This window comes from Bombus terrestris, chromosome 12, assembly GCF_910591885.1.
Source record: "Bombus terrestris chromosome 12, iyBomTerr1.2, whole genome shotgun sequence".
NCBI classification, from domain to species: Eukaryota; Metazoa; Arthropoda; class Insecta; order Hymenoptera; family Apidae; genus Bombus; species Bombus terrestris.
In genome coordinates this window covers 6,001,590-6,028,601 of record NC_063280.1, presented here as the reverse complement: position 1 = coordinate 6,028,601, position 27,012 = coordinate 6,001,590, and the positions used below count along the sequence as shown (strand labels likewise).

Here is a 27,012-nt window from a genome sequence, read left to right as displayed (position 1 = left end):
ATGCGTATGATGCTGACTCGTCGTATGTTTCGAATTAAATACGGTTGCCACTGAAAGTGGCTAGTTCATCGCGATATCGTAATTATGAGGAACGTGGCGATAAGTCGATGTAATTGAATTTACGTCGCTTTACTCCGCAATGCTGCTCCACGGTTCGTTGAACCTCCACAGGTTTTAATTTTAAGAGAATCCTTCCGTTTGTCCGAGCGATTTCCGCGATTCTCGGGAAAATGATATGGTTCGCCGGTTCTGTGGCAGACAGGATAAGCTTCCCGAGCGCGCAATTAAAGCACGCCTGCAATCGCGACAATCGGAGCGGAGCGATATCGATCTTTTAAAGAGAATTCGTAATCACAAGCGGGGCTCCGTTAGACGAGATCGACCTACCGTTGCGAACGTACGCCGCTGTTAAATGATGCATGGGGAAATGATTAGGCCACCGACATCGATTGGGGATAATAGCCATCGGGGAGAAAAGCGACGTTTTTCTCTGTCTGCAAACGCGCTAGAAAGTATAGCACGTTCGATGGAAAGGGTCGAGGAAATCGGCTGCGGAATGATGATTGCGCGAAATAAGGCTACTTTGTAAATTACGCGATGTCCGGTATTCGCAAGAAGTTAGGCGAGACTGCGTGTCCACAATGTAGACCGTTCGATCCAAAGTTATTACGATATCATCGTCGCTATGGTTGTTTTACCTCGAGTCCGAGCAAGACATACTTATTTACACGAACAAATATAACAACGGTTAATAATTAATACAGACGACAGGAACTGACCTTCTCTACGTCTTTTCAAGCGGCTAAGTTCTTTGTGAAATCTACCCGATGTTCCCAACGACATTTTTTGCGGGAAACACGAAGAGGTTGCTTAATGTACCTTTTATTCTCCACCGTTTCAATAATCGTCTGAAACATTGCATTTGTTAAGTGAAATATATTATTTAGGCATAGCGTAATGTCATACGCGTATACTTTACAACGGTACTATATGAATGCCTTTCGAGCAGCAAGTATTTGCATTAACGTTGAGGCTCAACAGAGATCGTAAAATCTATGACGACCATGATGCAACTCCTCTTTAAAATTTTCGACAAAGTCTTTCAGCTTTTACGTCAAAAGACCGTATGTCGTTTGAGAAGCTTGTTCGCGTTTTATGGATGTAGAAATTTGTCGATTTATGAATTTCTAACTGATTTACAACGACATTCTTCCCGTCTCTTTTTCTATGCACACGTTTCCCCTATTAAGAATCCCAAAAGACAATTTCCGTTATCCCTTCGATTAACATTTTTCACGCGTGTACGATTAAGATTCGAGTGTACGCCTTCGACTAACATTTTCGTGAATGTAAGTATTACAAATTTAAGACTATACCGTTTCGAATAATTCTTCCTCCTACGAGGAAGACTTTGAGGATCAGCAAGAAAGCAAAGAAGGAACCGCAAAGTGTGTAAGGGAAAACGAATGAAGATCCTGACAGATTTGATTACCTTGGAAACACGGCGCGCACGATGTTCGCTCTTTTTGCCACGATTTACGCGACGGTACCATAAACACCGGTGGTTCGTCGCGCAAATTAATTTATTTTTGTGGCCGGTTAATCAACCGACTCTCGTCGCTAACTGTCGCTAATTTAATACTTATTCGAGTATACATACATCAAACGTGAGACGAATACTATATTCGACGGTCATTTTAATCAAGTAATTTATTATTTATGCCGGATTTTTACGCTTCCCGTTGGGCTGCCACTGATTTACGCTAATGACTATAGCGAACGGATGGTTTTGTTAACGCGGCGTTGGCACCGATCATACGTTCTAAGTATGATAAATATAGATTCTGACATGTCGTTAAAGGCACGTCGTGATTCCGATGGCGGAGAGTCGATCGAGACCCGCGAATCGACCACGGCTGATTGAGATTTATGTTGATAACGTTGGTCAGCTTGCAGGAACGTGTCTGATATCGTTACATCGCGTAGATTAATTTACCAAGGTTATCGTTTGGCCAGCGATTTAAATTTCCTTTTAATCCTCTTTCTGTCCGAGGGACAGTTAGACCTTTAACGATGATCAACAGGCAGGTCGTAAAAATTGTCCACCTTTGCCACTGGTAATAGTAAACAAATTTCAAATTCTTGATTTATCATTCTTTTTTCTTACCTTATTATTATCCGAACGGAGAATGTGACATGAGATTTTCGTACGGAATATTTGTTTTCTACCGGTCAGTGAATGAAATTTATGGGTTTGCCCGGTGCCATTAGCCTGTTTCTTAATCCAGACCAGTCACCGATGAAAAATGTTACGATATTGCAAAACGTTTATAAAAACGTCACTCTATATGCAAATAAACGGGCAATTGCTCAGAACGGTGGACACAAGTTACTAATAATTATGGTCGAGCGTGCTCGAAAATACAGCGACGCGGAGAAGGTGGTCCGAGAGCTTGCGGTCGTCGGTGTCCATATTTCATGCGATCTTTCAGCCGTTCGCCGGTTAATCGACTTTTTTTCACGCGTCTTTCGTTAAATTCTTCACCGGTTGATTTACGATCGATATTTTTTATCCGGTACCCTTTCACGCTCGCCTTTCCTTTCTTTTTCCCTTATTGTCTCTTTTTTTTTCTTTTACCCGTCTTCCTTCTTTTTCTTTCCATTTCTTCTTTTGCTTCTTCTCGTTTCATTGCGAAGGCAACGGTAGTCCGGTCGCTTGCCAGATTTCTACGTACGCGCGTCGACATTTATTCCCGCATAATACGCGACTGCCACCGGTAGAATTATGGACGTACGCCTGCAGGGACATACGACGGATAAGATCTTCACGGTACAACCACAAGGTACTTTCTTTTTCTCCCTGGCCTCTCTGAGGCTGCAAGCACAATATAAGTTAACGATCGACCGATGATTAACATTACGCGACGCGATCAGCATACGCGATGCTGGACCTCTTCGCCACGCTCGGGACGAAGCTCCTTTATCGTGCCCCGCTCATGAGAAACTCCGTGCAGTCGGTGAATTGCAAATCATCGGCCATGTCAGGAGTTTCGTGCAGATGTCGAAATGAGTTAATGTCGGACTTTACGTTTGTAGATAAATTCTATCCGAGGTAGGATATCTAGCGACAGAAGATAGCTCAAAGAAAAGCTCTAAGGGGGTCTACAGGCGTTACTTATCGAGGTTCAGTAATACGAAAGGCTGGAATTATCAATTAAACATAATCCCGAAGATATCTAGATTCGTAATATCGCTACGAGAAGCCTACTATCGATCAAGCGCAGAAACACACGGTCAGTCCTTCTCACGGTACGTATCTTGCCACGTTTATATCTCGATCACCGATCGCAAGATGCATTCCAAACATTCTGTCGAATGGGATCGCAGATGAAGTGCGCGACCCCTAGAAATCGTACTCGATCGAGCTGAAATCGACGACTAATCTCGTCCAACACACAGGTGTGCGGGATTCAGGTGCAACGTCGATACGCGAACGAACAGCCGAGAGGGATGCTGAGAAAGCATTCCTACACGAGTCCACGAACCCGAGCCGTAATGATACCGATGTAAGAAGAGGTCGAAACGAAGAAGGATCGGTCCCGAACGGAGGTCGAGCACGGTTGCACTCTCTAGCCAGGCGCAGGACGTCGACTTGTAGGGTTTGAGCGATCTCCATGGCAGTTATCCACTTGCGAGCTCTCGCTTGCCATCGGCCAGCTACTGGGTCAAGCGTCGCTGCCTCCGGGGCCACGGGAATCTCCGGCGCATCAAGATGCACCAGTTTCGTACGATGAAAATAATTACGGGCTTGGTACTCGATCTGCCACGTAACCTGCACACGTTTCAAACACGCGTACCTCACGAGCACCGATAAAAAATGATTAATGCTCGATTCGATGGAAATGGTTTTTGGTTATGGTGAAATATGGTTGAGTTTAACGTGGATCGTCGATCGGCCGACAAGTATGCGAGAACTGCCACTCTGTCGCAATTGCGGGTATATGTCCCTTGCTTTTTGAACTTTTTTTGCGATTAAATTGATACAAAGTAGAGCTAGCTAGCTGCGAGTCCGTATTAAGTTACAGGAATGTAAGATTTATTCTTTAATTATTTTTCACACTGTATGTTATTTAACTGGTTTTTATCCTCGCTCCAACAACAACGCACCATAAAACTTGAAGTTGCGAAATATGCAGGTGCGGGAAGAATACATATACCTTCCACTAACGAGCCCTTGAGGTCTCAAGATGCTAAGGAATATACACAGCCCATTAATATTGTCCCGTAAATTAATAACAAAATTGAAACTCGTTCGATCGAAACGTAATTCATCGCACCGAAAGATCAAACGTCGATACCAAAATTACTCCCGCAGTCGTCGTTGTTTCGGCACAGCACCCTCGCAATTACGATAAAAACGCGAGAGGTAGCAAGGTTCGCTACTACTCGACGTTATTACACGGTTAACACGCATCTCGTCTCTCGTCGATCTTATCTTGTCTTGATCCCATCGAATATATCTTATGGCGAACCGTAAACGCGTTAAATAATAACGCAACAACTACAGAGAAACGTTTCGATCGTGACATCATTACCATCCCTTGGTAAATTACACTTTGGGAAACAGCCGCCGATCTTCCTCACCTCACGCGCTCATTTTTCAAGGCCGTGACAGACTGGCGACCGAGCACGCGTCGTCGTCGAGGAAAGACGAAGAGGCGAAGAAGCGAGGCAGCTGAGGCAAGGTGGAAGAGCGCGGTCGCCAATTTTCCGCGGCTTTATCCGGCTTAATGCGCGCACGCCGCACGAGCAGGTGCCAGCGAATACAAAACGGACCCGTTTAGCCTGTCTGCCACGTCCTACGCGGCAATGCGGCGCGATAATACGTTTATTACGATAGGCAATTTACGATGCAGCGCGCGGCGCGAGGCCAACCATCCGTGGGCTCGCCTCTTTTCTTCCTTTCGACAGATCCTGCGAATATACACGTCGATCATCCACGCGCGAGGTCCTTCTTCGTTCGTCGACACTATAATGCAATGTGTCGACGCATTTCGCCCCGGTGAATCGACGCGATCACATACGCAACGTCATTACACGCCGGTTTAACGCCTCGGCGTCGGACACGCTGCGCCTTGATTATGATCTCACACGCTTGTCCAACATCCTAGCCGCCCGAATCATCGGCTAACGGTCGCGAAAACCACCTCGCGAGCCCTCTCGCGCGAGATTGAATTAGAATACGCCGTTTCATCTGCGACGCTTCACGCCGGTTAACCGGAGGTGCGCGTTAGAGATTCGCCAGAGAGCTCGGATCAAACGTGTGGAGAATCGCGGTTGATCCTTTTCCCGTTACGGCGGGGAAAAACTGCTTTCGAACACGATGTAATTCGTTCGGATATGGTTTCTAGTAAATATATTAGAACGATTTCGAGGCCATTGATACTTTTCCTTGTGCAACGGACGACAAGGAAGAACAAAGCAACCCTTGAATCGCCTTGGCATCCAAAAAATTGCGAATCATCCGAGATTGCAGATCGAAGCTTGAGAGACGTTCAAGAACAAAGAACAAAAAGAAGCATCGACGAACTTCTGGAAAAACGTTGCCCGATTGACTGCCGTCGTCGCAGAGATACCGTGGCCCGACCTACGACCCATGGCAAGGCTACCAATCAAACGTAACTGAAACATAAACTCACGGAAATTCCTGACCCAGGTTGTCCCGATCGAGAGGAGAACGGCAGAGCGATAGGCCAACTGAAACTAACGTTTGAAGAGAGGAAGAAGAAAGGAAGAGAGGCCGCGCGCGATACAAATTGACAAGGATCTAGCGCGCCTAACCTTGAGCCGGCAGCATTATTTATCGAATTAAGCGCCGGCAACGGAGTAGGTAGACGGCCGGGACGTAGCGTCCAGACGAGAAAACGGTCCGAGGCCGAGGCTGGAAGGTGGATGCTGGTGCTAGTGGGGGCGTGCGATAGTTCAAGTCGTGAGCGGGCAGCCCCGCCCGACACGACCGCGGAGCATCTCCGTTCTGACCCCCGCTGACTTAGTCGAGGGGGCCCTCCACCAACCCCCCGTCCCGTCCACCACCCTGAATCCGCGGTCCCACGAGCACCACGAGACGACTCTGCGCGCTTCTTCCTTCTATCCGTTTTTCTCCTCTTCCTTCCTCTGCACGAGTAGATTCAGTGTGTCGTCTCGTTCTAACTCGAAGCTCGTCTTCTTCCCGTGGCTGGCTAGAGGCGCTCTTCGCGTCTCGAGTCCCGCTTCTTCTTCGCTGGAGAGCCACCCCACCCTGAGGCTTAGCGCAACGCCAAGGGCACTGTGATCAGGCACCGTCCAGGCCTCACGGGCCCTCTCGTCCCAGGGTGGGGATTCATCGCGAACACCACTACTTTCCACCTCTCCCTTCCAGCCATGTGGCTAGAGCACCTTCGAGCGAGAAGGAAGGACAAAGGAGAACAAGAAGAAGAAGAAGAAGAGGAAAAGGGGGAGAAGGAGGAAGAAGAAGCGATTGAAGAAGGAGGAAGGCAGTGATAAGTGTGGGAAGGGCAGGTTGCATAAGGTCTAATATTATGCAAGCGCACACAGGCCTGAATGCGTTAGATCCCTTGGGTTCTGGCCCCCTCTACGTCTGGTTACACCGCGATACTCTACACAGCGTACACGCAGAACATAAGGCCCCGGGTACAAGGGAACGGTTCTCCAGAACGTCAGGTTTCAGGGTTTGCGCGTACACGTATATACGGAATCATGAGATCGTGTTGAGATCCCTCTCCATTTCTCTCTTTCTCCGTCTGTCTCTTTCGCTCCCTGTGTGTTTGCATTCGTGTGTATACCTTTACCCTACCTGCATAGAAATCGCAGGAGCGTTGAACCCAGGAAGTGGCCATGAAATAGTCATTCCTGAAAGGTTAACTCTCCTACCGCATCTCGCGGGGCCCTGAGGTCGAGCCTGAAAGTCCGGAAAGTCCACGGCCGGACCAACAGGAGAGACGGATGGAAGATGCGAGAGAGGATCCACGGACTGGATGAGAAACGGAGGGAAAGGACAGCCAGGGAGTAGGGAGCAGGGAAAGGTCTCTCTGATTGTCCGTGTCCGTTTCGACTACCCTGCTAGATCCGATGATCCCTCGCGAGACCAACGACCAAGGGAAGATCGTATTCAGGTCGCAGCCGGGCATGATTAACAAGGTAACGACGTTCGAAAGAGTAAAACGAGTGGCATTCTAAGCTTTGGAAGAAAATTGTGCGTTTCACGCGCGACCCTCGTCGCGTTAAGTTGAATGGTACTTTTCTTTTTTTTTTAGTAACTAATTGTAACGATTTCACGTTGGGGGATAAAGCTTGCACGTTAAAATCATTCGAAACTGTAATTTTTCAACTCAAGTACCTGTTACAATACTTCTCTAATTTATACAAGATTAAGTATTCAGATTAGATAGACTTAATAACGTCGTTACGTTTACGGCAATATCTAAATCGAGACAGTCACGACACGAGCATGTATAGTTCACAAGCTTATTGCAACAACCTTTCTGATTTCTACGTTCTCAGACACAAAGCCCAACGATATATTAAAATCTTCCAGACAGGTCGACTCTTAATTTCAAATCGGAGCAGCCATATCCTCTCTTCGACGTCTCAAGGTGCTCCGATCGAATTGGAAAAAATTTCTCCGTTGCCCCCATTTCGTAGGCCGTCTATCAATTTTTGCCCAGCAGTCCAAACCTCGCTAGCCCGCCAGAAACAAAGTAAATCAATAAGCCGTTCCCACGGGCGAACCATTACCGATTGACTCTCGAACCAGGAGGTCGAAGATCGAGCGAAACGTCGAACGTGTCAAAATTTCATCGGACTGTACGGTTCGAACGGGGAAGATCGCGCGTACAGTTCGACCTGTCGTCTCTCTCTCTCTCTTCCTCTCGCTCTTTGAACGGCTCTCCCGTCCCCCCTCTAGGTGCACGATGTGGCTACGTCGAGTACCTACGGAGGAGTAGTACCGGGGTACCCTGGAGGCCACGAAGGTCACAGGGCTAAGGCACTTCTCACGCCCCCGCCATGTCGGTGAGGAACACCCCACTTAGACGGATTGTACATACCTTAAAGCAGCCGATTAGTATACGTGCTTAATTACCGGTAACGTGCGTGCCTGACGTCGGATATCGATCATATCGTGCAAGCTTGACGGACTCGAGAAAAGAGATTAGACATCGACGATAATTCCTGCATCGCGTTTCAACAACGATACTTGCCGAGCTTTTTCATTTATACGATCAAGCTGACGGAGTTTCGCGAGAGGAAGAACGTGTAATTAAATCGTGTAAATTTTTCGTTCGTTAAAAAATTTTCCAAGATGATTAAACGACTTTGCAAATTGTAAGATGCTCCTTCGTTTCCATTTAAAGATCATTGTAGATCGTAACGATTGCAAAAAGAATGATTTACGCAGAGCCGAAGGTACACACGTTGCAGAGAAAAGAAAGATAGTTGCGATAACAAAGGCTATGATTATTTTACCAATTCCGATAAAAAGCTAAGAATCGATATCGACGAAGATGCAAGGCCATCTCTTTGCGACTATTAAGCCGCCATCGCGGCATCACGACGCGCGAATAAAGGCGATGTACACCTGATCTAGTCTTGAAAGATCAACGATCTTGGTGACTGGTGTTCGATCTTTGAAATGTCAGCCGACTATCGCTCCTCTAATAGAGGCGAGCAGAGGCGACTCGAGACGAGTACACGATACAAGAGGACATAATGTCAAGGGAACCACCGCGCTATTGTACCAGTGTAGCGGCCCGGAAAAAAAGAATATGATGAATGGTTCCGGGTTGCCCGAGGATGGACAACTCTCCTTCTCTCGAGACGATTTTCGGCTCATCCTCCTCCTCTTTTCGTCATTGCGGACGCGTAGGCAACGTGCGAATGTGCAAGTTAGCCCACCAAGGCACCTTTCGATTCCTCTCTGCTAATCAATCGGGAGAAGAGCTGCCTTTCTAGACCCGGAGGCACGTCAAGGATTTCGACGATCCTACTTCGTCCATGTTACATCCTCGACCGCCCGTTAACCTCTCTATTCGACTGGCCAATTTAACCCAACTTCCGACCAGTCGATTATATTTAATACATTTGAAAGTGTGCCGCTACCGTTTGCTCTTACCGTCCACGCTTTCGACGGATAAGCGGCGCTTGATGGAAGGTGAACGGTTCACCGTCAAAGAAACATTAATCGTATTCTATTCTTCGCGGGTTTAAAGCGTGTCTTTATCGAATGGACGTGGATTTTTGAAAGCGGTCTCTGTAATTGCCGATGAACCATGGGAATGAGAGCAACGGATCTCTGGTTCATGTGTCGGGTAGTTGCTAATGAAGTTCTTCGAGTTTTATCATCCGTCGCGTCATTCGTACGATGTCTTCGTGTGAAAAGACAGACGATATTACTCGCTTATTAATTTGGATAAAAATCAGTTCGTTTTCTTTTACGTGAAACGACGTTGCGTTGTATCCGTTCCGATATGAAAGCTTTGAAATTACGAAGAACTCCGACATTCCCTGCCATTCGTACCTTCCATCCCTCAAGGTTCGGATAAATCGCGACTATCCGTCACCAGAAAATGAGAATCTAAGAAGCGTACAGGTACATTGTGTACATTGCACTTCTCTACCTTTCCGTCATCCAGGATAATAACTTCGCGAAGAAGAAAAAGGAGAACCGAAGGAACAAGTACGAAGGAAGAAATGGACTTCACGATGTAGAAAGTCCTGAAGATTCCTCTTAGGAGGAGACGCGTTTCCATCAGCGTAGCTTACACAAGCAAGCGGGTTTAGGCTCTCGAAAAGAGTTAGCAAAGGCAAGGTAAGAGGAGGTAGAGGAAAAGGAGGAGGTGGAGGAAGAGGAGGTCGGACACGAAGGAGGAACGGTACCGACCGTTTACACCGTGACGAGGACGAAAACGTGGCGCAACGGAACGTTGGCGTTATGTAAAAGCGTAAAACGACTTAAAGATTCGCCTCACGCTCTGCCCTCGCTAAGAAGCTTCTCTTCTTTCGACCAAAATCCCACCTTCCCCGCTCTTACGATCTTCGTCGAGGCTCCACACCTTCTAACTCTCTTCCGCTTCTCGCGTCTCCTCCATAGTTTCTTTTTAATTTCCTTTCCACCCATGTTTATGGATACCTTGGAATAAAATTTCTATCGTCGTGGAAATTATTTCGATCAATTAAGTATTTTTCCAGCGTGTTAATAAATCGACAAAGAGTTCGCAGGCTTGTAAGGACTCATAAAATATTTATCACGATATGTTCGTTATTGAATGGGAAGGAATATAAAAGCAATTAATTGTACGACGATGTACGTGTATCTTGCGTTTGATCGGAAGAAGAATGCAGGCTTCGTTTAAAGGTAAGTCAAGGCGAACGTGATGTTATCGAGGGAAAAAAGCAAAAAGACAACAGGTGTCTGGTTCGGTAACGACACCAGTTATTGCCACTAAATGATTTTCGATGGCTGGTATTATTGTAAATCGTGGTTAAATTAAACGTTTCGTTATTTCAATGAAACGATAGTCATTAAGCCAGGCGTAATTCGTTGCACTCGGATCAACCATAAATTCTAGCATATAAAATCCATCGATCAATCTCCGTAGTAAATTCCTATGCATGCATTTCGCATCACGCGAGAACGCTGCGCCAACGGTAATTACAAAAAATCCCAACCACCCTACGTTACGCTAATTAACAGCGAATCGAATAGAAGGTGATCGAAGAGCCACGACGCAAGAACCATTCCGGTGAACAAGAGGCAGGCAACGCTGAAAGAGGAAGAGAAGGTAGCTTTTATCAGCCTTATCTGCCGACAGTGTCGAAGTGCGAGGGATCCGGTCGATTCTGTACATTGCATAATCACTTGGGTCTGATTCTAAGTATCGGTGAACGAAAGACGAAGAAAGAGAGGAAGATGAGGAAAGAGTGAGAGAGAGAGAGAGAGAAAGAGAGAGTGGCGATAATCGTTGTATGTTCGTAGAACACTGAGTCGACCGGCTGTGTGCACTCGCATCTACGCGTCTACTCCCATGAAGAATCTAAGATCGTATCGTGAAATGCTCCGAGCGCGATATGACCACCGCCTATTGCTACTCGTCTTACCGGCGGCTCTCCCTTTCTCTCTCTCTCTCTCTCTCTCTTCCGATGATCGCTTTGCCATTCAACGCGAGGACTTATCTCGATCGACGGAACATGTCCGCACTGTGCTCTATGTCTCTGATAAGAACCCATAAACGTCACCTTAATTGCGGCTAATAAAACCACGACGCTATCGAATTGGTGCACTTTCGCATTTGCACTTTTTTGAAAATTCTTAGCTTTAAAAACGAACGCGATGATGAGACCGACGGTGAAAGAGAGAATTGACAGAGACTGGTCCTAGTTCTAATCTATCTATGTATGTGAAAATTCGAATATCTTCTTTATATCTTTGCTAATACTTTTTAGAAGCAATAAGAAGCGACAAGGATGAAAATAAAGAAATGATGAAAAGTAATGGACGAAGTTTATAGTTGTTGCATCAATCCGAAGTAGCGCATGATAGCAGGAGATTATACCATGAAGACGCATGAAGACCAATAGGTTTTATGTCGCGAGTAAATTAATAGTTTCAGTAAAACGTTAAAATGAACTTGAAAAGTTATATCAAAATATTTAATTACGTAAAGATAACGATACTTTGTGTTTCGCTAAAGTACAATTTATTACATTCAACGAAAGCTCAAAGATATTTTCGCTAAAGATAATCTCTAAATTCATTATCCCTCGTTTATAATTTCATTAGGATCGCGTTTAACATTATGTAACTAACAATTTATAGACGTTTGCAAATTTCCTTTCCCTGCCTTTCTCCGTAAAACTTCTATCCAACCGAAGGATCTTCACGACCATTTGCATACGATGAGAAATGCCTAAGCATTAAGCTACACCTTCGAGGTGTGTAAAGGAAACTCTCGTTTAAAATTTATTTCTCCGAGCTTCTAATTCGGTTACCACCATCCAGTCTGGTTGATGATGACAAATTGCGCCGCTTTAAAAGCCGCGTTCAGACAAACTGATTATCCGTGACGTCTACAAATCCGACCGGCATGCCGCAACATGCTTTTATCATCCAATCGGTTATACTCAGTCACCGATTATCGTTTTACCATTCGCCAAGGATTTATCTCGATAGTCGGAACATGCCACCGGCGCGGCGGCCGCACTGTTCGCGATAAGGAAGAGCTATGATAACAAGCCGCTATTTGCTGGAGCAACACACAGTGTCGGTGTCACGCTGCTACTGTGCATACTGCACGTGCTTGTCTCTCTTTTTATTTAACTTCTGATCCGTTGCAAATGTCGTCGCAACTCCGTTATCGGTTTAACCTGCTGTTGCGAACGCGCATAAGAAGATTGGCGACTATGTTATTCCATTGATAATTATTTCACATACGGAATAATAAGCTTGAGATTTTGCAGCTAAATCGATAGTATCGAGTGAAGTTCAAGGAAAATTTAGATATATGTTACTTTAGAATTTGATTAAATTATTGCGCTTTTCCCAAGAACTTTTCGCAACGGTTTTCCTTATTCTCTGAGATATCTTCATGTACGATGGTTGGACATTAGATTCGTCGACTTCTCGTTTGCGTAAGGAAAAAGAATAAAAGCACAAAAATTGCCTTGTACGTAGGACGATGGAAAAATATGCGAGAAGAAATATATTGGAAAAAATCGAGTCGTCACGACGCGATATTCTAACCAAAGAACTACATAGCGTCGTTGGTTCCAGGCGTTTTCTCTTTAAATATAAGAAGATTACGCTGAACCGTTAATACGGTTACGCATTATCTAGATTGCTACCCGTCGGCTTCCGCCGGCCGAGAAACAGCATGAGTAATTAATCAAAGACAATCAAACTCTGGGAGCGTCGGCTCGAACCGACTCCCAACAAAACGGGACGCTATCCGTCATCTTCTCTCCGTTAAAACCGGAGAAAAATACAGAACTACGGTAGATCGAAGGAAACGTAGACGAGAGTACGAAAAACTGGAATAGCGAATCATCCGTGACTTTCACCGGGAAAGTTTCATCAGATATGTATCTGTGCTTTCGAGGCGCGCAAAATCCACGTGATAATTTTCAATGAAAAGTCGACGCGTCTCTTCCAGGAACTTTCTTTAATTATGCGCTGGAATAGACAATAAAGGTGTCTATCTTGCGCGGCTACGCCTCGCAATTACGCTAATAATATTAATTGCCGCGGAATTCCGATCTTCTCCGCGCCACCACTGTACGTGGAGATAATTTAACGCTGTGGCGCGAGGATCGTCCAAGTGTCTATAATATCAGGGAAATAAGGTTCGTAAGATTCTTATTCGTATTTAGATAGAATTTAGATTTTTAATACAACTGTAATCTTTGTACGTACTCACGATGCTTCGTTCTAACAAAATTTAATCCGCATTTTAAAATTTATTAACGCTGAAACGCAACTTCTTTCACAAAATATTTTCATTCTCTATGTTTTGTCGGAGAACATAAAAACATATTACTTTTGCTATTGCAATTTTCAAATAAAGTCGGGAAACATCGACGCGCTCGCTTCGGTCGGCCGCCCGTGTAGTCGCGTCCCCGCGAACCGAGGCCCATATTAATTTCGATCGCCGCGGAATACAAACGAAACAACGACCTTCGGCAAATTTCTAATTTCACTCGGATGGTATCTATATGCGAGGAGTATTACCGCGGCGGCGAATCACTTTCGCACAGCGGGGCCCTTTTACCGAATCGCTGCACGCCCCGTGGACGTTCGCGTACGCAAACAGCCTGACTGACGTCACTTCTAGATCCGTGGGACGCTCGTGCTCGTATCCCTCGTGACGCGTGACAAGTTTCCTTTATAACGGGCAACGTTTCGAAAAGGGAGTCGAAAGGGGAGCTCGATGAAAGCCGCGACCACGACCACGAGGCCGCAACAACGCCACAGTACCACGCTAATGTGCTCGTCAACTTTTACGAGATCGTGCCGGCTAATACGCTAGAAAGTCTCTCGACGGTTAATGGGTCCGACCAACGAAACACAGAAAAGGAACACGGTAAATGCCTGCTTTGAGTATTCGTACGTCCTTAATTGCTCGTTTTTGCACTACGATTTAGCCGTAGGATCGAAGGTAACGTTCGTAGAAATCCAACGTTTCAACCGAGTGTGTGAAACGCCTTCTCAAGTCTACGAATTTCGACAATTTCGACCGTCGTCGTTTTACGAAACATTCGGCCGCGTGATTTATCACGGTGCATATAGTTGAACATAGGGGACATTAATTGCCATTTTTAATCGGCCTCGCACTATGTTCACGAGGTATGCCGTAATATCATTCTACCAGGTGAAGTGCTTTCTTGATGGGATTCGTTCCGGTGTTTCGAAATTTGCGATGATCACTGGTCGTTCATTATGCTTCAAAAATTCCCGTGGTTTCGACTTGGCGTGACGAAAGGTACGTTTAGACTGGTGTTTAAGACGGATTACAGTGCCCCGAGTTATATTACTCATCAATGTACGTGGAATAATAAACGACGTTAACTGTACAATTTAAGAAGATGCGACAGATATTGTGTGGTACCAAAGTATCCATTTTTCAGAAACAACATTTTATTCTGCTCTGTACTCACGTGTCAACTAATTCTTTATAAGCCATAAACCACTCTAAGAATAAAATGACGGCAGTGGCATTTAACCGACTACTCGAAAGTATGCGGTACCTTGCAAAGATTTTGAACCACGCGAGGAAAGAAACTATTCTCACACCGATGACTCATCCTTGCATTTTGATCGTCAAATTACGAAAGCCTTGGCCGGCTAAGATGTCAAAACGTCGTTCGATCGACGAGGATGAGCTCGACCGATTCTCAAGGCGTTTTATTTTTCGTTGCGTAAATAGACCTTCGGACATCCTGAACGCAGAAATCGAGCCGCTGTTGAATGTGCAGCGAGTGCCACAACGGGTCGGCCAGCTCTGCTCGCGTATATGGTATCCACGCACGATCGGAATTTTCCGATAGCCACCAAGCGGCGATTTATGGACGCGCGAGGAAACGGACGCGAGCCGTTATACACGGCCTCGAGTCGAACCTGGAAAGGGGAGGCTCGACATTCGAAGCCTATGCTCAATATCTGCTTGTATTATATCGCTGGCAGCTGCGGCCGCAAACCGATCAACTGCAAGGAAACCGAGGGTGCCTTCTTAAGGACTCGAATGCTTCTACTTGCTTACAAATCCTTGCTTCAGGTTTCAAGATCGCTGAGATTTTCGATTATTATAATTTTTCGTTCGATATCATCGAAACCGAATGCTGAAGGTAACGTATCAGCAAGTGTATTAACCATCCACGTTTTCATCCATAAAACCAGTATGAATCTGTTCGACGAATCAGCCTGAAGCTACCAGAGAAAACTACCATAGAAAATAAATCGTATAGCAAAGTGACCACATGTAAGTACGATAAGATGTGCCAATCGTAAATAGGATTCACGAATGGTTAATGAATTTTCTCAAAACGCTTTCTTTCTTCTAAACACCGATCTGCCAATACTAACCCCACTCTTCCATCATAATTTCCAACAGATTTATCTCGGAGAAGAGTCACATATGGTGCCCCATTGAACGTTACAAACATGTATGCCCACGAGACCCGCGGCACGGCTCCGACAAATTGCCAATCGGCAGTCAGCGAACGGGTGCTCCTCGAGCAGAGAAGTGTTCTCGCGGCGTTTCGAGCGACGAACACGGTGACTATAGGACAACGATGCCCCGGGGCAAGGACTACGGGTTGCGACCCCAATCGCATTCGGACTCCGCTTTGTGCAGGTGTGCGTGGTCATTAATCCAGAAATGGAAGTGAATGCGGGTCCAAATGCTAGCCAGAAGCAGACTGGAGCGCAGCGTCGTTGCACGCTTGTCTCTTCTTTTCCTTTATATCCTTCTTGCGACGCTTTTTTCTCTCGTAGTTGGTGATACACTTAATAAAGAAGAGGCGTGGCCCGTGCCCCAGACCGAACTATTTCGCGGTCCCAAACGGTTTAAACGCGCTATATCGCGTGGCTATTTTACGCGAGCAAACGTAACAACTTTTTACCGCTGCCTAAGTAACTGCTAGTTCTCCGGTGGCCATTAAGGTCTCATAGGATCGTTTCGGGAACCAGTCCTTTTTTTGCGTCGTACCGTTTCGGGGCACGGGCTATCGGAACAAGGTAATTCCGCGCGTTCTACGACCGCGTTAAGCGCAAGGAGTACTACAATCTGTTCCATACATTCTCGAAATGCTCTTCTTTTTTACAATATTACCATCTCTATTTGATATTTACACGAAACGTAATGAAATTTGTAAAAAAGATTCACTCGTCGAGTTAAATGCACCTGCAGGCTTTTAATAATCGTAGAAGCAAAAGATCTAAATCCTGTCACTTTCAATAATTAGCTGAAATTAATCTTTCGTACAGCATAGAAATATTTGCATATTCTTGTATTTATTACAATATTCAATGAAGTCCAAATATATGAAATTTTCTATACCTAGTCGAGTTGTATCACTAACGATCCAGACACTTATCCTAGTAGCAATGCAGCTCGGTTAATCGGTTGCGTTCGCAAGGACGCGAGCTATCGCTTGTATAGCCTTGACTCGTTCGTAAAACGCGGATTGCTAAGCAAATCGATCTTCTATAGAATGGCTAGGGTTGGTGGGCTCGTCCGCAGGCGGTATGTAGAAAAAATCGTCCATAATTAACCCATAAAGCAAGCGCAATCGCCGGAGATCTCCGTGGTTTTATCCATAAGCGAGAGAGCGCAGCCACTTTCCAGCCACGACTGTTCCATGATACTATTATAGGTGTATGCAGGATCGTGCACCTGTGCACGCGCGCGCATAGAGACAGGCGATAGCCGATAGTGTTGCTTTCCTTCGCCTTTGGTTCATAATGTGTAATTCTACGGTGTTGCGAGCGCTGGAATTTTAAACGCGCCACTCGAATGCCCCGGCCCAATGCGGACTATGCTAAGCGTTAACTATGCTTATCGACCCCCTGTATTAGAAAACTATGTTAACAATGTATCAGGTATTTTAAACGATCCGACAAATATCGAATTGACGTTTGTTGGCTTATCGCGGCGAAAGAATTGAAAGTATGCGCGTAAAGGAATTTGTTCCTTGCGATATTTGCATTTTTCGCTCTGAATTGGGATTAACGAAAAATCTCTTTAGCATTGTGAAAATTCGTCGACTCACCCGTAGATATGGAGAGCGGCGGCGGTGTAGGCGTCGTCGAAGGTGAAGGGATTCTTCTAGCCGCGGCGGTAATTATAGCCGCTGGACTATACCGAGGCACCTGCAACACCACAGGAGTTTTCACGGACAGATCCACTGGTTCCAGTTGCACCGGTGGTCCCGCCGCCTGAAACAGAAACGAACATGCTCGTTAATGCATGCTACAATCAATTTTGCAAAATGAGCTTCCATTTGGCTCGATGTAATGAAACAACGGCTGCCTAGATGTTAATTCCCTGAATTTAGAATTACCCGACTGTGTAATTAGAACTTCTGCTACGCTGAACGCGTATCGCCAGACGAGTTCCGCGTTAGATCTTGTTCGATTTTACTGTTCCACCGAGTGTGTGAAAATGAAAGAATTTTTCTTTTTTTTTTTCTTTTTTCTTTTTAGATCAGAGGAGATTAAAAATTCCGTACTAATTAAAATACAAATATTCAAATCTAATATTCAAACATTTGAAAGAAAATACAGGATACCGTTGAAAATACCCGTTTCTGAATCGCCTTATAATCCGAAACGAAATTCACGCGCTCCACGGTCGAAGTTATCGCGCTTCAATGATCGAGAGCGGCCGATCTGAAACCTCTCCGAGGGAGTGAGCCCGATAAATCGATAGCCAAAGGTACTACCTTCGTACCTAGCTTATCTGCTGCAGAGCACGATGCTGGTAGCAGGCCCAAGTGCTTTCGCGCAATTAGCATAACTAGCATTGCTATTGACGTGGACTAATCACGACCAGTTCCCACGAGATTCGAATGACCCGAGAGCTTGCCCACTGTCTATAGCACCTATGTTATTTGACTTTCTCGATCGTCTTCGATTGTCCAACGATCAGTGGACGCGATGAACGAGAAGCAAAATCACTTTTGCGCGTCCAAATGATTTCCTGAATTACGTTAAATCTCATCGAAAGGCGAGAATATATTATTTATACGTAAGCTCGTGTTAACGAGGATTGCTCTGCTTTTAAAACATATTGAAGATAAGCTTGTGGAAACAAGTTGTTGGATTACAAGCGTGATGATTCGAGGGAAAGCATAACTTCAAAGGAATCGACTCGTCGATTTGTCTTCGTTATGTTTTTGTAATCCGAGTAATTATAAGATCATCATCGGCATTCGCCTGTCGCGCTTAATAACTTGCGTATTTCCCTCCGTTTGCCAAGATTTATGGCCGTGCCACACGCGAGAACGACATCGGACACAAACTTGCATTTGAATTTTTCGTCCTGATCGCTGATTGCGATTCTTATTGCCACGGATTAATATCTCGGATCAGGATTAAAAGAAGATTTAAAACAAGTTTCGACAGTAATGAGGGACATCCTATTCTACAGAATTCGTACAAAAACGCGGCTATAAATCCACTGTCAACAATCGCACTTGAAGCGCACGTATCAACGTTATAGGTTTCCTCTTTCATGATTATCTAAATTCCGCCGATATTTCAATGTTCAAGAAAATAACTCGTCTAATTCGCCCGACACATTAATAACAAACTCGTCTGATCCACGCTAACGAAAGTCTTTTCTCCAATCTCAATTCCATCCTTAGTAAAAAACCGAAATCGCCCAATTATCGAACCGCCGAACCGAACGCTGTCGATCTGGCGTCGATTCCATTCAACCCTTCGATGCAACCTGTTTCGGTGGAAGAGAAGAAGTCGTCGTCACGGGCGACAACGAAAAAGATGCATTTTGTATTCTACGAGTACTCGCGCGAAGGATCGGTGCCGGTATCGGATTCACAAAACAGTCGGGCGGAAGATCAAATTTACAGCAACGAGACGCTTCGACCACCGAGAAAGCACGATTGTTTCCAGGTAATGTCTTGACGAGACGTGGGAATGCTCGAGCATATATCGGCAATGAAAATCGAGCGTCCACCGCCCCCGCCTTTCCGTACAGCCTCGAACGAACGGTATCGCGTCGTGCGACACGATACACGGCTAATAACGTAATCCGGTTGACAACTGGATGAAGTGGTAACGTTGCACGGTTAACAAATCGTGGACAATGCCAAGAGAAAATAAAACGTTTCCGATGTAGGCTGTTACGGTTGCCATTGCTCTATATCCATCGGTTTCTGGCATTTCAAAATAGATTTGGAACGAAGTATCTTTACGTAAGAAAGGAAATCTAGAACGTTAGAGATTTCGATTGGTTTCACGTCCGTTTATTTAGTGTTACAATTCCATGCAGCGAAGTAAAAGCAAAAGTACCCTCGACCGAGATGAAGATGTTTGAATAAACAAGGAATGCAGCGTATCTCGCGAAATGTAAAAAATTATTGAAGAATCAGACGACGTTGCTTCTCGGCGAGGATCTACTTTGGAAATAGATTCATTAAAATTGGAAATTGATCGACTACTTGAAGATTAAGGCTAAAACGGAGAAGGGTTGGAGGAAGAGAGCGAATAGATTGATCGAATCAACGAATCAGCATTTCTTTCTTACCAGATCATTTCAATTTGTTCGGCTAGTCAAACTATCGATTCGTACTTTCTCGGTAACGCGATAACATTCGGCAATAATCTACCGCACGCGACATTTGACATAAGCAGCAGTTTGCTCACGATAATAATTCGATGTTTGTAATCGCGGATCGTGTCTGGAATAGGAAGAACTTGCGAAATGAACCGGCAAATCGATCCAAAAAAGAGATACTCGTCACGCGAGACACGCCCATGGCAGTGTTCTCGTTTTCAGGAAACTCGTCGTTACGTGCATTTGTTATTCATGACTGGGGACAAGGGTCTAGCAGGTTCGCTTGTAGTTTCGGCCACGAGAATGAAATCGTTATGGCATGCGTATCACGACGCGAAAAAATGGCGCTGTCTTTGCAATCTCGCTGTTCTAATTAAGGAACTCGGCTACGATCGATTTAGGATTTTCCAACAAACGGGTATAATAAATCTGCTGAAATTACGATATGCAAATAATATTCATTTCCACGTAACGCCGAGGTGGAAGAGTTTAACAAGATCATCGGTGTAATTGCAAATGGTACAGTTGCGAATTGGAGATTTGTTTTTATAATTCTTGAAGATTTAGAAATTTGAAAACTTACATTTTCCGCAATTTGAACATTCCACACACCTAAAGTTAATATGCCAATGGAGAACTTATTGACAAAATTGAAGGCAAATCCTTAAATTTCGTAATATGCTTCGGTTAGCTTGCGTCATTCGTTTCCCGAGCAATCTTCATTCGATGTACGACGACGCGTACGCAATAACGAATTGTAAATCAATACGTTTTAACGAGAATTCAGCAAAGAGATCGATCCGTCTCTCTTTCCATGTACCGTTTCACGCGATTTGTCTCGGTACAAAATCTACGATACCTGAGCCTCTTTTAAAAAAGGAACGAAACGACGGCGAACCTGCTGTTCTACGGATGAAATCAAACGACGTATTAAATCTGCGATGACTAATGAAAGACCGGGTAAACTGTTCTTAATGATGCTGGTACGCTCGAGATATATAAGGAACATATGTAGCAGCTTATATACTGCATATTATACGTACATATGTTCCCACAGTAGCGACTGGTAATGAGAATATAACGTTCATCAATCATTCGTTAGGCAATCCACGACCGAACGAATCCCGGCGGAATTAATTTAATTACTACAAATGTTTCGTGATAAAAATGGCCGGCGATCAATTCATTGCCAGCTCGGAGTTACACCGGTCGCTGTCCCCGCGATAATTTATGCAAAAGAGCGGCAAAGATCGAACACAGGCTAGCGCATTATCGTAAGACGTTATTAGATCGGTTAAACGTAATTAAGAAAATTTAATATGGATAATGACCTCTAATAAATATAATAATACGTTAGCAAAGCAGTGATCGATAACTTTTAATGAGCCGTCGTCTAGCGAAATTGATACCGGGTTCTTTCATTTGTCAGATGTGCGTGGATGTGTACGTCGAAGAGACGAGAAAGACAGAAGAAACGAATATTCTTCTTGAATCAGCGGCTGGTCGCCAATTAGGCAGTAATTAAATCTTACAGAAAGTTAGAAGTCATCCTAAGTTCTTTAGTGTTCCGTTCACGAAAGAGATGTACTCTGACACTGAAATGACGAATTTTCCGTAAGATAGAGACGATCGATTTGCTATCATCTGTTTCTCACTTATCTCGTTTTACTTTAAATTCAACCAATTTCCATTCGCTTATCCATCTTCTCCGTGAAAAATACCGTTGTTGAGCCTTGACATTTGAATTTCCCGTGCACCTTCTACAATTTGATCGAGTCGAGATTAAAATCGTCGACGCGAGATCCGCAAATGGTTGGCGCGGGAAAAATCGATGCATCGATGGATAACGTTGCCACTATAAAATACAAAGAGTTTCGGGTCGAGCACGAGGAATAAATTAGTCGACGGGTCCTGGCCTTCCTAGAGGATCGGAGGCGAGCATGTGCACAACGGCCGGCTTATGGCTGTCTTTGGAATTATCGGCAAGATCTACCGTGGCCGAAGTAACTACGAGTTATTACGAAGATAGGCCCATTATATATTATACACGGTTTCTTTTTATTACGATCGGCTCGGCGTACGCGCCGCGGCCATGCAAGCTCGACGCGCGCGAGATTAGGTTAACAGCCGATGTAGACATTACCAGAGATAGGGTGTTTATAGAGCAATTTTTGAGACGACGAATTAGTCTGTCCACGGTAACGTGCGATCGATCCGTAACCTTGAACGTTGCAACACGTTTTCTCTCGATTTCTTGCTCGATATAACGTCATTCGTTGAAAATAGCCGAACTTGTTGCGTGATAAGATCGGTTTCGAGATAATTGCGTATAGGAAATGGATATCGATGTACGATACGAATGTAGCTCTTGGACTCGTACAAATATTGTGATACCACCGTACTTTCTGTATTTTCTTTATAATTTCCAACGATACGATTGCTTTATGTATCATCGTGTATTACTTAAAAGACACCGAAAACAGATTTGCAGGAAATTCCAGTCTTATGGAAATATTTGATAATATCTTGGAACGAGATTTTCTGAAATAGGATTCGTACAAATGTTGCGAATAATGTAACTCTCTTACTTTTTCACGCGATGATGTATCGTTAAGTAACTGTTATAAAACGGAAGAAATCAACCTGCAAGCAAGTAGCCGAAGAACTTCATATTTAAAGAAACGAAGCACGACAAGTCTCAATTTAAAACGTCCAACCTGGTAGTTCGTTGCACGTGACCAATCTCGGCAACTATTCACTTGATCGAACGCATACACGTCTAATACATACGCATTAAGAGCACCGCAATTATTGATTGCTCGAAACTGACGTCGAGCAGATTATGCAAAACGCAGGGTAACCCGACTTCTTTTTAGCCAGACGAGCAAAGGTGATCCAGGCAGCTACGTGTCTGAACGGCACAACTGTCTTCATTAACGTTGCGCGCGAGTAGTAGCGGCGGCGGAGCGCGGATAAATCAGTTTGCTGGCCGCTGTAAGTCTTACGGGGCTAATCGAGGCTGACCAAATTAACCGGCGGCGCACGGTGCACGGACCTTTGGAACGCGGTATTATCCTTATTTACCGAGTGGCCGTGCCCCGTGGCCACCTTCCCTGTTTCGCTTCTTTTGCATTGGCCCTTTCACACAACCTGCCGAACGTACTATATCTCCGCCACGATTTATATCCTCCATCGACAATCGAATTCTCATCCTCGTTCGTATCGCGTGAATTATTCGATATAATTGTCGAAGAAATTGCCCAAGCGTATTAAACGAGATAATATAAGATTCGTGCAAAGTTTCTTCCAAGTTAACCTTCGACCGCCGATACTTTCGGTTACCTTCGTAGTGTTATTCATCGGTGAATGTTAACAAGGTGTAAATGCAGTGGTAATTAATTGCGCGAGCTATAGATGCGAGTAATTAAAAGCGATTATACGATGCTGTGTAAAAGCTACTTTACTACTATGAAAGTTTTGATATATGGTTGCAGACCTAGATGGTAAATAATTTACGAGGTATTTCATATTAAAATTACGGACCATTTGTAGGTAAGAAATCAGTGCAATGCGCTCCTTAAAAGTGGTGTTATACGATCATATGGAAGCAAAAAGCTTGATACCCAATCGATACACCGAAACTTATCTTCTTCCTCTTGAAACATGGAGAAAGAAACCTGGACTCCTCCGAAATTCTACTCGCGAATTCCCGACGAAATGGTTCGGCCACGTCCCGCATTTCGACGACAGCAGAGCAAATTAGAGGCACGGTTCTTCGAAACGGAATCATACATCTTGCAGCGTATCGTTACAGCAAGGACGGGCCTTTTTACGAAACTGTCAATCGCGATCGAACACGGAACCACTTCGGACGGCTCAATTCGAGCGCCGGGAATGTTTATGACACCGGTCGTTCGTCCCCTTATTTGGGATGAGAGGTGCTCGTTAAGCGAAACGGACGAAATAAAAGCGGAGAACTACACGGTGAAGGAAGCGCTAATTCGAGGAAAGGACGAGCGTCCCCATAACGTTGCGAACGCAGTTTCCATTCGCCCTCGATTTCCATCGGGAACGAACCCTTTTTCTCACCTTCGTATCACTCTTTCCGACGTTAATTTGCTTTTTACCGCGACATCTGCGGCCAACCAGCAGTGGCTCCAGCCTTTTTCGACCGGGATTGAATTCAATTAGGAGGTCGTAGAACTTCTACGGTGGTCGTTACACGCCGCCAATCGAACGGAGGAACGACCGTAGCGTTATTTTTGCGAAAATCGACTCCACCAGCGTGGTAACTTTCATCCTTCCACGCTACGGCGTTGCGCAACAAATCGTATGGTTTTTTCCCTGCTATGTACTGAGATGGACCGCGCTTTCTACCTTTCACCGCGCCAGTTCCTAATAAATAATTTATTCGTGGATTGACTTCGCCGTGGCCGATCGTTTTCTGCCCTAATCCCGCATTCCTAAAAATATATTCAACGATCGAGGCCCGGTGTTCCCGTCGAAATGGGCCTGGTCGCAGGTGAAACGCAGTTCACGTTCGCTCGCGGGTGAAGCAAGACATCGACCGTTCGTGGTCGATGTTAAACAGGGCCATGAAAACGAAACACTGGCACGAGGGAAACAACACAGAAAAGGAGAAAAATACCGGGATCAAAAATCCTGCGCACGTTTCGCGATACGAGACACGCCTCGTGACATCATCGCCGCTTGATCTCCGGTCCCACGAGAGTAGAAATAAGGGAACAGACGGCGAAACCATTCCAAGACCTATACAAGAACGTTGTCGTGTATGATAAGACGAAACGAAAGAAGGAGATGTCGAACAAGTTCGTACGTACATGCGAATTAATCCTTTGATCGTAACATCGATACGGTTGAAACTTCCGCGAGTGTAAAAATCACCCGATAAAAGAATTAAACAACAACGACGGTTTCGTCACACGGTATCGGTGACGCTCCTTCCATTTGTAATCCCTTTGCACCGTTGCAACCATCGTTGCTATATCTTTTTCTCTTCCTTCTTTTCCTTCCGACCGATCCCACTAGTTTTCTATAAAATTTCACCGTTCCTTGTTTCGTCGTTTTCCACGATGCGTTTGCTCTCGTGGAATTTGCCGGCTTATCGCTCTCCTCGTAAAGATGTCATTGATTATACGCGCCGTCCGCGCGCTGAGATATTACGCCTAGTGTGAATATACCGTGCAATAAAGATGCCTGTGTCGGGCGCATGCGAGCGTGTGCGCGAGTACACGCGCCTGTATACGCGATGGTGCAAGATTCAGTGCATCTGTGAGCGGCTACGTGCCGCGACTGAAGCGACGTGTTGGTGAAAGTCGCGACGGGGTTGCACCGAAGGGAATCGCGTCGCGGTTGTTTAGACCGATGCATCCGGCTAATTGCACCAGGCCCTACGCTGTCTCCACAGACCAAAAAGGATCAATGGGATCATTGTCCAGCGTTTGTTCCGTCACCGGATGAAAAGAGAAAACTATATCGTTTTAATGCATCAGAAATTTATACAGTGACTGAAATTGAGATGGATTCCGTCGTTATTCTGCGATTGCTGAATCGCGAATGAACTTATTTCTTTTGAGATTATTCCCTTTCGTATCTTACATAACCAACGCAATAACGTTTTATTTCCTAATTATCCCATGCGCTAAAGACTCCCTGTCTTCCTCTCCCTCGCGCTCTCTCTCTCTCTCTCTTTCTCTCTTTTTATCGCTCTTTCTATGTTTCTCGGTGTTAATTACTATCGCTCTCAGGCCAGCTAAGTAGGCTCATCATCGTCGAAGATTTGCAGTTTGACTAGCGAGGAAGGGAGATCCACTTTCGAGGCAGGAGGGCACGGCGAGGATCGACGATGCAACCCGCTACACGAACGCGTGGTTTCGCCATCTCGGTTTTGCCATTCGTCTAGCAGCTTAAAGATGTCATTGATTAAACGAGCAGGAAGCGCCGAACGAAATACCTGCGCGCGCGTTTCTCACCCACACGTGGTCGGTTCTCGCGCGACGGCCTTCGTGTGGGCAACGCATTATGGTGCGGCCGACGTATGAATAGCCATGGCCCCTGGTCCCGTGAGATGCGGCTGGGCGTGTACCCAGGTCCTTTTATGCGGCACGATACCTCGTGGCATACCAGATTCATCCGTGGAAAGAAGAATACCGAGCCTCGGCCTCGAAATCAGTCACGCTCGAGCCGCTCGTTTGCGAGCCGGCCACTTTATTCGCCGTGAAATCTACCTTTTAATTCGATCATAGTTCTTGTGATACGATTCGAAGGGTGGCGTGAATTAAAAGTCGCGTTGAAAACCAGACACGTTGTATTTTATTGTAAAATTACGCTGTGTGACCCGAATGGGAATGATATTTCTATTTTGGAACAGCAAATCTAAAAAGGAGACGTTTACCGATAGCGTTATATAAAACGGAAAAGAAATAAAGTATCGATTGGATATTCGCAAAACAAACGATCTGATCGCGTAATTTAAAAACGTTACGGCAGGAAACCGAATCGAAATGATACGATCGCGACAGGCTGAACGTCAGACGTAATTTCACTCGATGGTATTAACGTAAATACATGAATTCACTGTCTCACGTTGGCTGAGCAGAAGCCTCTTTAGGAAAATAAGTCACGCACGAAGGCACTTCATAAGCATAATGCATGTAGCGCCGTGGAACGAAAGAGAGAGAAAGAAAGACAGCGAAAAGGGGGAAAGAAAGAGAAAGAGAGAGGACGCAGAGCCATCGATATGCTTTCGAACGATCTGCTACCGGTGTTTATGAAACTCTTCCCTGTGGTGGCACTAATTCAACGAGAGTTTAATCCCCGTCGAGATACCCGCCGCGAACTTCATTACCCCGCGACTAATTATTGGTTCGTTAACGGTACAACATACGGTTTATTGATTTTAACAGGTGTGCGAAAACGAAAGTTTTCCCTAGCCGTGAGAGAGCTATAGCGACTCCACGATATCTTGGCGTTCCTGCTCCAAGAAATCCACCCTACTTCGATCTTTCCATCGATCGATCCGACAGAACGACAAATTTGATTGCAAGTCATTCGATCTACCGTTCCAAGGCGGTCCTCTCGTAGTAGCTGATATCGACGATCGACCGGATAATCGATAATAGCGAACAGCAGCTACGTCCAAAGC

The 27,012-nt window shown here is 45.2% G+C and overlaps 1 protein-coding gene and 1 long non-coding RNA gene across 7 annotated transcripts in view; one reads left to right on the top strand and one right to left on the bottom strand.

The window, feature by feature from the left end:
• The window catches only part of LOC100643418 (Krueppel-like factor 6), a 290,325-nt gene that overhangs the window by 158,248 nt on the left and 105,065 nt on the right, over positions 1-27,012 (bottom strand). For all 6 annotated transcript variants that reach the window (XM_003399894.4, XM_048410690.1, XM_048410691.1 and 3 more), the window contains one exon: positions 17,320-17,485. In XM_003399894.4, coding sequence (XP_003399942.1) covers positions 17,320-17,485 — 166 coding nt within the window. The remainder of the gene's footprint in view (positions 1-17,319; positions 17,486-27,012) is intronic.
• LOC110119740 lies at positions 13,820-17,068 on the top strand. The gene is made up of 3 exons (XR_002308236.2): positions 13,820-14,531; positions 14,677-15,527; positions 15,660-17,068. It is a non-coding gene; the product is annotated as an uncharacterized LOC110119740 (long non-coding RNA).